At 39.9% G+C, this 13,987-nt stretch overlaps 1 protein-coding gene across 1 annotated transcript in view; it reads left to right on the top strand.

Moving 5' to 3' along the window:
* Positions 1-13,987, top strand: part of dnah1 (dynein, axonemal, heavy chain 1) — a 420,700-nt gene that overhangs the window by 361,179 nt on the left and 45,534 nt on the right. Inside the window, exons 72-73 of the mRNA XM_043708503.1 lie at positions 748-927; positions 3,890-4,066. Of these exons, the coding sequence (XP_043564438.1) occupies positions 748-927; positions 3,890-4,066 (357 nt within the window). The remainder of the gene's footprint in view (positions 1-747; positions 928-3,889; positions 4,067-13,987) is intronic.

The raw sequence follows: 13,987 nt of genomic DNA, 5'->3' as shown, positions 1-13,987 counted from the left end.
AACTGGGCAGTTTGTTCTTAACAAGCTTTCCTCCAACTCATTGGGTTCTTAACAGGCCTTTTTTTGAACTGAACGAGATAAAACGAGACCAGTCACTGTTATAAAACAGCCCCAGTTCTTTGATTTATAGGAAACTTTATTTTTAAAAGATCTCCAATGTCTGCAGTAAACTTTCAAATACCTCTTAAAGAAAAAATTCCAGTTATTTCCACAAAACTTGAAATAAATCTATTTTTCACAACCCTTCAAAATATAATCCCTCCAAGCAATATTAAAATGTAAAGCATTTTGATAACCAAGATATCACATTTTATCCAGTTCTCTGGTACCACCCCTGTATCTATAAGAACTGTCTCCACAATTTCCACATTTACTTATTAGTATTAGTCATCGAAACTCTCGCACCTTTCAAGGTGGTTCATTTGCAGTTTTCCTACCAATCTTTGTCATGTTTACCTGGTGCATATCCGTTCTCATCCCACTGATATTGCCTTCCCCCCTCCAATTATGTATCGTTTTCCATCGCACCAAGTAAACATCAATTAATTCTGTACCTCCCCTCCATACTGTTTGACTCCCATTAAGTATGGTAACTACAAAACATAGTGACAAGCAGATAATCTTTGCCCACAGCTCCTCTAATGATTGATAGAATTTTGAAATAAGAAACTGCAGGTTATGTCCTTATGAAACATCAACTCAATTTGTCATTACAGTAAAACTTTACAATTTTTCCTTTAATTTTAGGTTTCAGATTTTAAGGCTCTCCTGTTTTCCTTATGTTTATTCCATGGAATAACCTTAGAACGTAGGAAGTTTGGGCCTCTTGGTTTCAATATTCCCTATGAATTCACAGATGGAGACTTACGAATCTGCATCAGCCAACTAAAAATGTTCCTGGAAGAGTATACTGAGCTGCCCTTTAAGGTGTGTGCGAACATTTATAATTGGAACTGCAAAGTACAGAGTTATATTTTTTCTGGTTGCAGGAAGTCAAAGTGGGTAAGATAGAAGAATTGAAGATCTTTATCCACGGGAGGGGGTCTCTCGATTCCGCGATCGGTCAAATAAACACTAGCAGTTCGGTCTGGTTGAGCAAGATTTCACACTTTACTAATGGCTGGGCTAAGGTTGTCCAGCAACACAGGGGTATCTGTGTCCCCTGGATAAACTGCACAAAATAGCTTAAAACAAAGATAATTTTATATGGTTCTTAAGAAATAGTACAGCCTTAGTTACAGAGCAAATCCAATAAATGTAATAAAATCACATTATGAACAGTCAGTTAACCCAATGATATTTCCTGGGAACCAACTTTGTTTTGCACATTTTATCTCTCTGCAACTAGGAAGGCCATCTACAAGGTTAGTAATGTCCGATCTAGTTTAGTTAATTCCATGCTGTGAAGGAAGCATTGTCTGCTGATCTTTGATTCAGTTAGTTCAGGAATGCAGCTTTTAGCAGGGTAAAAAGCTATTTTAAACACAGTGTCAATTTGCAGCCTAGAAGCCACCTTATTATGTTACTTGATGTTACTTGCAATAAGAAGCCGTTTTGTTGTTAGTAAGGTCATGTATTAAATGATTGCTCCTGACAATGTCCTAAATCCAGATTTTAGATCCTCAGAATCAGCACCATAGCTTAGAATTGTTCTGCTCAGTGTAACTGCCTGAAGACTGTCTATCAAAGAATTGCTTTTATTCATTCACATGATATAAGTATCATTAGCTGAGCCAGTATATTTTGTCTATCCTTAATTGCCCTTGAGCTGCCTTTTTGAAACGCTGCAGCCCAGGTTCTGTAGGTAACTCACAATATCATTGGGGGTGTGTGTGGTGGGTTCAAGATTTTGACGCAGCAACACTGAAGGAATGGTGAAATATTTCCAAGTCAAGATGGTGAGTCTTTTGGAGGATGACTTGCAGGTAGTAGTGCTCCCAAGTATCTGCTGTCTTTATCCTTCTAAAGAGAAGTGGTCAAGGGTTTGAAAATAATGTTTAAGAAGCCTTAGTGAATTTCTGCAGCACATTGCATACTCTGCTGCTACTGACCATCTATGGCAAAAGGAGTGGATTTTTATGTCAACCAAGTGGGCTGCCTTGACTTGGATGTTTCAAGCTTCTTGAGTGTTACTGGAGCTGCACTCATCCAGGCAATGAGGAGTATTCCATCATACTTGTACCTTGTAGTTGATAGACAGGCAAGGGAGTTAGGAGATGAATTACTCACTGCAGGATTCATAGCCTCTGACCCACTCTTATAACCACAGTATTCATATGGACAGTCCAGTCTTGTCAATAGTAACCCCCAGAATGTTGGTTGTGATGGTAACGTCACTAAATATCAAAGATCGATAGTTAGATTTTCTCTTATTGGAGATGGTTATTGCCTGGCATTTGTCTGGCAAGAATCATATTTAGCACTTGTCAGCCCATCAAATGCAAAAGGGACTCAGACAGCAAGTCTGGGAGTGAACTTTGTGATGGTCATCAGCTGGAAAAGCCAATTGCCATTGCTGTTCTGATTTCTTGATGTTCACCTTCACAAGTTTGTACATTATGATAAATTGGTAAGAACAAGATGCTTACCCAGATACTGTGAATCTGATAATAAGCTGTTATGCCTGAAGTACGTTGAGTTTTTATCAGCATACAGTAGTATTGTGAAAATATGAATTGCATTGTTTGGGCTCTTGGAAGAAGTCAATTTCCTGATAGATTTGAGAGTTCCAGAGCATGAATGGAATGCATCACAGCTCTACATGTTCCATTCAAGTTGTTTTTATTTTTGTAGTTTCCTTGCAGTCAGGCTCAGGAGACAGACTCACTGAGTTTTACAGCACAAAAAGAGTCCTTTCAACCCAATATGTCGTAAGTGGTCATCAAATATCCATCTTTTTCCATCCTACTGTCTAGCTCTTGGACTGTAGCCTTGTATGCTTTTCAGTGCTTATCTAAATAGTTTTTAAATATCTTAAGTGTTCCCACCTTTTTTACCCTTTTAGGCCGTGAGTTCCAGATTCCTACAACCATCTGGGTGAAAAAGAATTTCCTCAACTCCCCTCTAAACCTCCTGCTCTTTACTTAACTGTGATCCCTTTACTAATAGAGAAAGTTCCTCCTTATCTATCCCATCTGTGTCCCACGGAGCAGGTGCTGAAGAGCTCAGAAGGTGCTAACAAGCCACTGAGTCTGTGTTGCAGAGAGTAGTAGCCAAAGAAGGTGTCTTCATACAGCTAAAATGCTGCAGTTGACTTTAAGGTGCTGGGTTACATTAAAGTTCCAAAAGCCATTTGATAGCTGACAGTTGGTGTGAAGGAAGCCCATAAACAGTAATTGCTTGGTACAGTCGACAAAGACTGAGTGTAGCCTCAAGTAGCCAGAGGAGCAGAGTTGCAGGAAAAAAAAATTCAACTTTCTAGATGTGAGCAGTCATTGAAACAACCAGTGATGGAGTGGCAGGAGTAAATTTCAAGGCTAAATCTTCAAACTGAAGAATCAGAATTCTTGTAAAGGACAAAGTTTTAATGAAATTTGAAGAAATGCGGTATCACTGATGTCTGGGTGGGTTGTTGAGAAATCCATGGGATCTGTCTTAACTATATCTACTATTTCATGTGCTCTGGGGGGCCCTTCACCATAGTTTGTTCTCCATATTTACCTCGTACATATATCTTTGTCAGTTGTTTTCCTTTTCTAACATTTTATACTCAAGTTCATTTTGTTTGTTCAAAACTGTTGTAGCAGGTGACTTTATTATCTTGGTAAGTGCCTGGATCTCAAATTTCATCTACTGGAAAGAGAAAAAAGGTACTAGTTCTTAAACAAATCATAACCTAATTTGGTGGATTGTACCAACAGTCTAATAGCCTGCTGCATTGACCTCATAGGTACTGAAGTATACAGCTGGGGAAATTAATTACGGAGGTCGTGTGACGGATGACTGGGACAGGCGGTGCATAATGAACATTTTGGCAGACTTTTATAATTCAGACGTTCTAGAACAAGGTTTTATCTACTCTGAATCTGGAATCTACAGGCAGATTGATACTGAGATTGAACTTGAGGCAAGTGCAGACTTTTTTAAAGATACTGTTTTTATTTGATCTTTTCATTGTTTACAATGAATGTATCTAAGCAAGTTTTTAACATTAACATATTTACGATCATTGTTCTGAACTGATAGTAAATTAAAGAGATTACTTCTTCTCTTTTGAAGAAATGAATGAAAAATCAAAAAGTCATCCCTAAGAAACAAGTTGCCTAAATTTGTGGCATTCTCTGTTGAGTGTGTGTTCATGTTCCATTTCAGGATACAAAGTTCCATTTCAAGATATTACAAACATACTAACAATGAGCAGAAGTAGGCCATTCAGCCAAACAAGCCATCTCTTTTATTCAATAAGATCAATACTGACCTTCTACATTCCCATTTACTCCAGAAAGTCTTGATTTCGTTGCCAAACAAGAATCTATCTACTTCTGTCTTAAAAGGAATCAATGACCCCACTTTCACCACCTTCTGAATCAGAGAGGGTATCAAAGTCTCACAACCCTCTGAAAGAAAACAGTTCTTCTTGTCTCAATCCTACAAGGATGACATCTAATTTTAAAACAGTGATCCCTAGTTTTGAACTGACCCATAAGAGGAAGCATCCTATCCACGCCCACACTGTCAAGTTCTTTCAGGATCTTACAGATATTAATTAGGTCAACTTCACTCTTCTAAACTCCAGTGAAAACAACCCAATACTGTCTATCTTTCCTCATAGGTAACACATATGTTCTAGGAATCAATCCAGTAAACTTCCTCTAAATTATCTTCAATACATTTATATCCTTCCTTAAATAAGGAAACCCAAACTGTGCACAGTATTCGAGATGGGGTTTCGCCAATGCCCAGAAGAACTGAAATATAACATAGAAACTAGCAGCAAGAGTAGGCTATTCAGCTATTTGAGCCCACTCCACCATTCAATATGATCATGGTTGATCCTCTAGCTCTGTCTAACATCTTTAGTCTTATGTTAAATTCCTCTTATAATAGAGGATTGCATTCCATTAGCCTTCTTGAATACATGCCTACTGTACCTTTATTCTAATGTTTTGCGATTCCAGGACCAGAATACATAATCTCAATGTACCTTAGAATTCCAAAGTCATTTTCCATTTAAGTAATACTCTGCTTTTTCATTCTTTCTGCCAAAGTAAACAACATCTTATTGCTCACATTATACTCCATCCACCAGATTTTTGCCCACTCATTCAATCTGTCTATATCTATCAGCTAACTCCTTATGTCTTCTTCACAACAGGCTTTCCTATCTTTGTGTCATTTGCAAATTTAGCTACCATGCCTTTGTTTCCTTCTTCGAAATCATTGATGCAAACTATAAAAATTTGAGGCCTAGCACAGACCTCGAGGGACTCAATGTGTTGCATCCTGCTCTTCAGAGACACTTTTAAGCATATTTGGTTTTTCTTCCAGCCATGCAATCTACCCCTACACCTTGAGCTTATAATTTCTGCATAGTCTTTAATGTGGCACCTTATCACATGACGCTTGGAAATCCAACTATAGTACACCTATAGTATACCTCCACACCAGTGGAGGTCGCCACTGATGATGTTACCTAGCCAGGTAATGAAAAGTCTGGATATCAAACCTACAGCTCAGTGAGCAAACCTACACCCTAAACCTCAACCTGAGCTACAAACCTTCACAAACCTTGCAAAAAGTACACCTACTTTATCCATAATACGTGTTACTCCTTTAAAGAAGTCTCATGAATTATTTAAAATTGAATTTCTTTCCACAAAATAAAGCTGATTGTTCCCGATTGCCTTTGAATTTTTCTAAATGCTCAGCTATAACCTCTTTAATGATCAATTGTAATACCTTCCCATGACAGACATCAAGTTAACTGGTCTAAAGCTTCTTGTTTTCTCCCTCCCTCCCTCCCTTTCTGAATACCTTTCTGAAGGTATTAGTTTTGCTACTCTTGAATCTGACAAAACCTTCCCGAATCTCGGGAGTTTTGAAAATTAACACTAATACTAACATTATCAGTTCCTTCAAGTTTCTAGGATAACGTTTATCTCGACCCAGAAGCAAATTAGTTCACAGTTCCAAAGGTTGGCTTAATACTGGTTGACATTTGAAAGTGCCACTCTGACATAGGAGTCATATATACTTACCATATTTCAACCTTTCTTCAATATGAAGAAGAATTCTATTCAATTCAAAATGTTAACTCTTTCTTTCACAATTGATGCTTTCAAACTTGCTGAGGATTTCCAGTATTTAGTGTTTTCATTTTAAAAGTTTCAGCATCTGCAGTATTTTGCTTTTATTGTAGGTGCCTTTCATCTTCTTGGGCTGGTTCTGCCATTCAGTTAATCATAACTGATCTATAACTCTGTTCCATCATCAACCTTGGATAAGTAAGCTCCTGATAGCTATTCTAAACAAAATAAACTTTCATCTTTTTGATGACAGCTGTATATGCTTGTTCAAATACATATTGCAGGTCATATATTACTATTTGAAGAACAGGAATTACTCCACTTTTTTGTACAACCAAAAGATGGCAAATCATTTCATTACTTGTTAATTTGTGCACCGTTGAGACCAATAATATCTAGAAAGATATGAATGTTTTGGTGGTTAACTGGGAGATCACTCAGATTTCAAATTTTAAGACCTTTAATGTACTAAACTAAAAGCTACATGGTCTAAACACTCTTAAGTAAGCAATTTATAATCTAAGCTACCGTGGAAAACATTTCCGAACTAGGTTTTACAGTAAGAGAAATTTCCTTCACTGTTATACTTTTCGCTATCTCTTAAATGGACACTTCATTCTCCATGGATCAGTCCAAAATAGTTCTAAGTTCCTGTGGAATTACTTGCTTTTCTCTTCCATTCCCAGCTCAGCAACTCTTATTCCCAGAACTGACTTTGATAATGAGAGATGAATTAAGATCTTTCCTGTAGTCAAGTGGTGACTGACAAGACCACAATATTCTCTGTTTAAGGTGCAGAACTAGCTGCTTCCATATTTCTCTTTACTGTCTTTCAGATTTTTGCAGTCTGATCTGTTATAGGTTCATGGATTTGTTATAAAATTCCTGTCCGCTGACAGTGTAATGGCTTCATATGTCCTCTTCCTTACTCAAAGCCAACTTAAGTGGCTCGAGTAGAAATGCTAATTAGCTGCCTTCTAGAACCCCAACTTCTTTCTGTCTTGGAATTATACAGTTTACAATATAACCATATACAAAACCTGATATTCCTAGCATTCCCTGGACTTGGAGACTAACAATCTATCCACCATCAGCACTTTTTTCATAGTAAAGCAACCTGGCCACCACTTTAACCTTTAACGAGGAAATCAACCAGGTTTGTTGTCAACAAAGTTCACAGAAAATCACATGACCCATTTATTCACCATTTTACCAGAAATTAAAATCACGTTCCCATAAACAAATTAATATTAAAAACTTTTTAATATGTACCATTGTTACAAAATGGCTCCAGTTTTTCCCTATGTTAAAACTCATAATCATATTTTTGAGACTCTTAAAATGGGACTGTAAGTCTTTCTTCAAAATGCCACTGTTTTTAAGCTGATCATAACATTTTTATCCACGTGGCAGTGTTTTAACATTCCCAATTAATAATTATTTCCATTGGCAACAGATTAGTTGAACAATTAAGTTTGAGCCTGTCAGAGTCCAGTTTGATTGGAAAATAAGGCTAAAAGTTATATTAATGAATTAGTTGTTATTTTCTTATCTCTTGCATATAAATTTGAGACAGAAAATATTTAAGATGACTTAAGACTTATAAGCTGTTAACGTTCAGCATTTAATACTTTTATTCGCTTCTGTAAATTATGAGTGCTTGCCCAGATGCTATCTGATATTACGTTTAATGGAGCTTTTTTTCTGAAGATAAGGAAAATTGTTACAAGTTGGCTTTGTTTGAACATTTTTGTCAGAGCCAGGAAATTCAAAGTAAAACTGCATCTTTACCATTTTAAAAAATCACGGACGTTTAAAGAATTTGTATATCCAACAGACACTGAGTAGGGGGAATGTTTGTAGGGTCAACGAAGAATCTGACAAAGAGATAAATTTTCAGCAAATTTTTGAACCAAGAGCAGGAAGTGATGAAATGAAAGTCTAAGAGTGTAAGACCTAATTCGCCAAAGGCCTTTCCAAAATATATTATGTATGGTTATTTCGGTATAATAACAGTAGATTCCAAATGGCTAGAAAGCAAACCACAAAAAGGCACAACATTTTCCCAGACCCTGCTAGAAAATAAATCTCACAATCCCCTTCAGAAATTTATGAATCCATTACTGCCACAAAATCTGTTTCTGTATACAGTATTACAGTTTTCTTGGCAAGAAAAATAATGGAATTTTGGATATAATTAACTTTTGACAAATTAATGCCCTGCTGCATTAGAGAAGGATGTGGAACACTTATGAGAAATGACTGTAGAAAAAAATAAATGTTTCTGATAAAAATAGCAAAGTTTAAAGTGGATATGGCACTGAATTCTGATGGTTTTCACCACATGGCTGAGGAAATAACAGCACCCCCGCCACAATTTTTCAACATTATTACAAAGGCAGACTGTATTGTAAACCTGAGGGTTGCCAATGTCTGATCTCTGCTTAAGAAAGGAGAGCAGGATAAACTAGATTACTTCAGTAGTTATTCTACTGGAGAATTTCACATTAAAAGTACATTGAATGCAACCAATGTGTATATTATTTTAAAATGTCCTACAGATTTTCCTTAATGGAGTCCTTAGACTGCATCGAGCTGTAAGCTCATAGACCTGATATACCTCAAATCAGCTGGTGGCAAACCTTCAGCATCAAAGGGGCATGGGAGAATAAAGTACAATTATCATTGAATTGTTGGGGAGGCAGTTGTGTCACTGAATTGTTGGGGAGGCAGTTGTGTCACTGTAATGTCACCAGTCAGTGGAATAATAATCCAGAACCCGAAGCTAATGTTCTAGGAATATCGGTTCAAATGTCACCAAGGCAGATGGTAAAATTTGAATTCAATAAAAAAATCTGGAATTTAAAACTAGCTGAATGGCAACCATGTAACAATTGTCAAAAAAACCCATCTGGTTCACTAATGTCCTTTTAGAAGGAAATCTGCCATTCTTATTCAACCTCGACACCACTGAAACCAGATGCCAACTCACAGACACCTCCTCCTTCTGCCCCCTCGACCACGACCTCACCTCCCATCACCAAACCATCATCTCCCAAACCACAACCTCATCACTTCAGGGGATCTCCCATCCACAGTCTCCAACCTCATAGTGCCGGAAACCCACACCACCCCATTCTACGTCTTACCCAAAATTCACAAACCTGATTGCCCTGGTCAACCTATCATCTCCGCCTGCTTCTGCCCCACCAAACTTAACTCCTCTTATATCTTGACACCTTCCTGTACCTCTTGGTCCAGGAACTCCCACATACATTCGGGACTCCACCTCTTCCATAACTTTCGTTTCTCCAGCCCCAAATGCCTCATCTTCACCATGGACATCCAGTCCCTGTACACATGCATCTGCCATGGCAAAGGCATCCAAGCTCTCCATTTCTTCCTCTCCCGCCGACCCAACCAGTACCCCTCCACCGACACACTCATTTTATTGGCTGAACTTGTCGTCACCCTCAACAACTTCTCCTTTGAATCCTCCCTTCCTTCAGACCAAAGGGGTAGCCATAGGCACCTGCAGAGGCCCCACTACATCTGCCTCTTCATCAGATACATGGAACAGTCCATCTTCCGCACGTACACTGGCACCATCCCAATCATTTCTTCCAATACATTGACGACTTTATCCGCACTACCTCATGCTCCCACGAAGAGGTTGAACAAGTTCATCAACTTCATGAACACTTTCCACCCTAACATCAAGTTCACCTGGACCATCTTGGACACCACTCTCCTCTTCCTGGACCTCTCCATCTCCATTTCCAGCAACTGAGATGGACGTGGACATCTATTTCCCTGGACTACAGTTCCACAGCTCCCTGGACTACAGCTCCTCCCACCCCTCCGCCCCCCCCCCCAATAGAAACATTAGCTCTTACTCCCAATTCATCAGCCTCCACTGCTTCTGTTCCCAGGAGGAGGAATTCCACTCCAGGACATCCCAGAGGGCCTCCTATTTCAAGAACTGCCATTTCCCTTCCCATATGATCAACACTGCCCTCCAGCACATCTCCTCCACTTCCTGCACCTCCATCCTTCAACCCCACCCCTCCAACTGCAACAAGGATATCACCACCCAGGTGTTCACCTCCAACCCTAGTAATCTCTGGATACAGCCCATTATCCTCCATCATTTCTGCAGCTACAATCAGACCCCACCACCAGAGATATATTTCCTTTCCCACCCCATTGGCATTTTGCAGAGACCATTTCCTCCACCAGACCCTTGTTAGATCCACACCCCCTCCACCAATCCCCCTCTCCACCAATCCACCCTCCACCCCCGCCGCAAGAGGTGTAAAACCTGCGCCCACACCTCCCCCCTCTCCTCCATCCAAGGCCCCAAAAGATCCTTCTACATTCAGCAAAGACTTTCCTTCACATCCAAACACCTCATTACTGTGTCTGTTGCTTCTGATGTGGTCTCATCTACATTAGGGAGACAGGACGCCAACTCATGAAACGTTTCAGGGAACATCTCTGGGACACATGCACTAAACAATCCCACCACCCTGTGGCTGACCACTTCAACTATCACCTCCCACTCCACCAAGGACATGCAAGTCCTGGGCCTCCTCCACCTCTAAATCCAAGCTACCCGACACTTGGAGGAAGAACGCCTTATCTTCCACCCTGGGATCCTCCAAAACACGGCATCAATGTCAATTTCACCAAGTTCCTCATCTCCTCTCCCCCACCTCATCCCAGATCCAACTCTCATACTCAGCACCATCCTTTTGAACTGTCACCCCCCCCCCCCACCTCCTCTACATTCCTGATGAAGGGCTTATGCCTGAAACATCCATTCTCCTCCTTCTTGGATGTTGCCTGACCGGCTGTGCTTTTCCAGTGCCACTTTTTGATTCTTAACTGTTTGACCTACAGATGTACTGTAATGTCATAGAGTTGTAGATTCATACAGCATAGAAACAGGTTTTTCTGCTCACCATGTCTATGTTGACCAACAAACATAAAACTACAGTAATTCCATTTACCTGCACTTGGTTCATAGCCTGCTATGCCCTGGCATTTTAAGTGGTTGTCGAGATGCATTTTAAACATTGTGAGAGTACCTGACTCTACTGACTTTTCAGGCAGCACATTCCATACTTCTCCCACCTTCTGGGTGAAAAAAATCTTTTCCTCAGATTCCCTCTAATGTACTTATTCCCCATCTTAAACTTATGCCCTCTGGTCTTCGATATTTCTGCCATGGGGAAATGATTCTCACGATCTACCCTGTGTCTACCTCTCATTGTTTCAGATCCCCATTCAGCCTCCTCTGCTCCAAGGTAAACAAACCCAGCCTAACCGATCTCTCCTCTTAACTTGAGGCTTTACATCCCAGGCCACATCCTGGTGAATCTCCTCTCCACCCTCTCTAGTACAATCACGTCCTTCCGATACACTGGCCTCCAGAGCTGCACACAGTATTCCATCTGTGGCCTAAGCAATGATTTATGAAGTTGTAACAAGACTTCCCTGGTCCTATAGTCTATGCCCTGGCCAATGAAGGCAAGCATCCTGTATGCCTTCTTCACTATTCAGTCTTGCTGTGCTGACACCTTCAGGAATCTGTGTGGCTGACTCTTAAATGCAGATCTAGTTAAACTGGAAGACCTTTGTCAATTGAGGAATTGAGCCAAGTTAACAGTCTTTATGTTTACCTCCTTTTGGTGGAGAGTTGATATACATTATAAGGTAAATCTCTATAAGTGCTTTCACAGATAAAAGAGTGAGAGATTAATTGAATTTAATTAATTTTACTGTCCTGTTCTCCAGTCTGTAACAGGGTTTGGTTTATTTACTTTCTTTCTTTTATTTTCCTCTTTTTCTGTTTGTGAAGTGCAATTTAAAATTACCAATAGCAAATTCTTTAGGGTTAAAACAAGGGAGGGTTTATCATTGCATTCAGAGTCCAGGCAAATGGTTCTTGATAGACAGTCACAAACATGTACATCAAAGAAAAGAGAAAGGAAAGAAGCTAGTTGCAAATTTCAAATTACTTAAAAGTCTTTCCAGAAACCAGACATGCAAGATATTGAGATCAAAGCCAGCCATTTAGCTGCAATCTAATGTCATGTGTTCTCTTCTTAAGTTACAAATATACATATGAACAAAAGTCAAAGCTCTGTAATTAACAGCGATTCAAACAAATGAGTAGTTTGTCATATGACTGAGACTATGGGAGGGTCTCCTTCCCCTTCCCTCCCTCCCAGGGCTCTCTTGTGGCACAATGGTAGTGTCCCTTCCCCTGGATCAAGAGACCTGGGTTGCAGTCCCACCTGCTCCAGGGATGTGCAATAATATCTCTGAATAGGTTAGTTAGAAAAAAAAAAGTTAAATTATAAAAAAACTGCAGACCCAAGTCTGCTGTTATTTTATTGTCACGTTTATGCCTGGGTGTCCTTGGAGAAAGAACATGCAATGCCCATCAATGTTCTCGATGCCTTTAGGGAGAGGTGGGCACCATGGAGCTTTACTTACCCCTCCAACTCAATTGTGTTAGGTGACTCTGTAGTCAAAGGCACAGACAGACATTTCTGCAGCCAGCAGCAAAAAATCAGAATGGTGTGTTGTCTCCCTGGTGTCAGGATCAAGGAAATCCCAGAGAGGGTGCAGGCTGTTCTCAAAGGGGAGAGGAACCAACAGGAGGTCATTGTACACATTAGAACCAACGACAAAGGTGGGAAAATGAGATTCTGAAGGGAGAATATAAAAAGTTAGGCAGGAATTTGAAAAGGAGGTCCTTGATGGTAGTAACATCTGGATTACTCCCTGTGCTACGAGCTAGTGAGGTAGGAATAGGAGGATAGAGCAAATTAATGTGTAGCTGAGGAGCTGATGCATGGGAGAAGCGTTCACATTTTTGGAATCTCTTCTGGGGTAGAAGGACATGTACAAGAAGTTTGCATTGCACCTGAATTGGAAGGGGACTAACATACTGGCAGGGAGATTTGCTAGAGCAGCTCAGAAGGATTTAAACTAGTAAGTTGGGGGTGTGGGACCCAGGGAGATAGTGAGGAAAGAGATCAATCTGAGACTGGTATAGTTGAGAAAAGAAGCGAATTAAACAGTCAGGGTAGGCAGGGATAAAGTAGAGAACAAGGTAGGACCAATCAATTAAACTGCATTTACTTCAATGCAAGAGCCTAACAGGGAAGGCAGATGAACTCAGGGCATGGTTAGGAACATGGGACTGGGATATCATAGCAATTACAGAAACGTGGCTCAGGGATGGACAGGACTGGCAGTTTAATGTTCCAGGATACAAATGCTACAGGAAGGATAGAAAGGAAGGCAAGAGAGGAGGGGGAGCGGCGTTTTTTGATAAGGGATAGCATTACAGCTGTATTTAAAAGAGAATATTCCTGGAAATACATCCAGGGAAGCTATTTGGTGAAACTGAGAAATGAGAAAGGGATGATCACCTTATTGGGATTGTATTATAGACCCCCAATTGTCAGCAGAAAATTGAGAAACAAATTTGTAAAGAGATTTCAGATACCTGTAAGAATAATAGGATGGCTATGGTCGGGAATTTTAATTTTCCAAATATAGACTGGGATTGCCAAAGAGTTAAGATTTCAGATGGACAGGAGTTTGTTAAGTGTGTCCAAGAAAAATTTCTGATTCAGTATGTGGATGTACCTCCTAGAGAAGGTGCAAAACATGACCTACTCTTGGGAAATAAGACAGGACAGGAGACTGAAGTGTCAGTGGGG

This window comes from Chiloscyllium plagiosum, chromosome 18 (assembly GCF_004010195.1).
Source record: "Chiloscyllium plagiosum isolate BGI_BamShark_2017 chromosome 18, ASM401019v2, whole genome shotgun sequence".
In the NCBI taxonomy this organism is placed as follows: domain Eukaryota; kingdom Metazoa; phylum Chordata; class Chondrichthyes; order Orectolobiformes; family Hemiscylliidae; genus Chiloscyllium; species Chiloscyllium plagiosum.
Note: the sequence above shows the minus strand (reverse complement) of the source record. Positions and strands in the feature narration are given on the sequence as shown.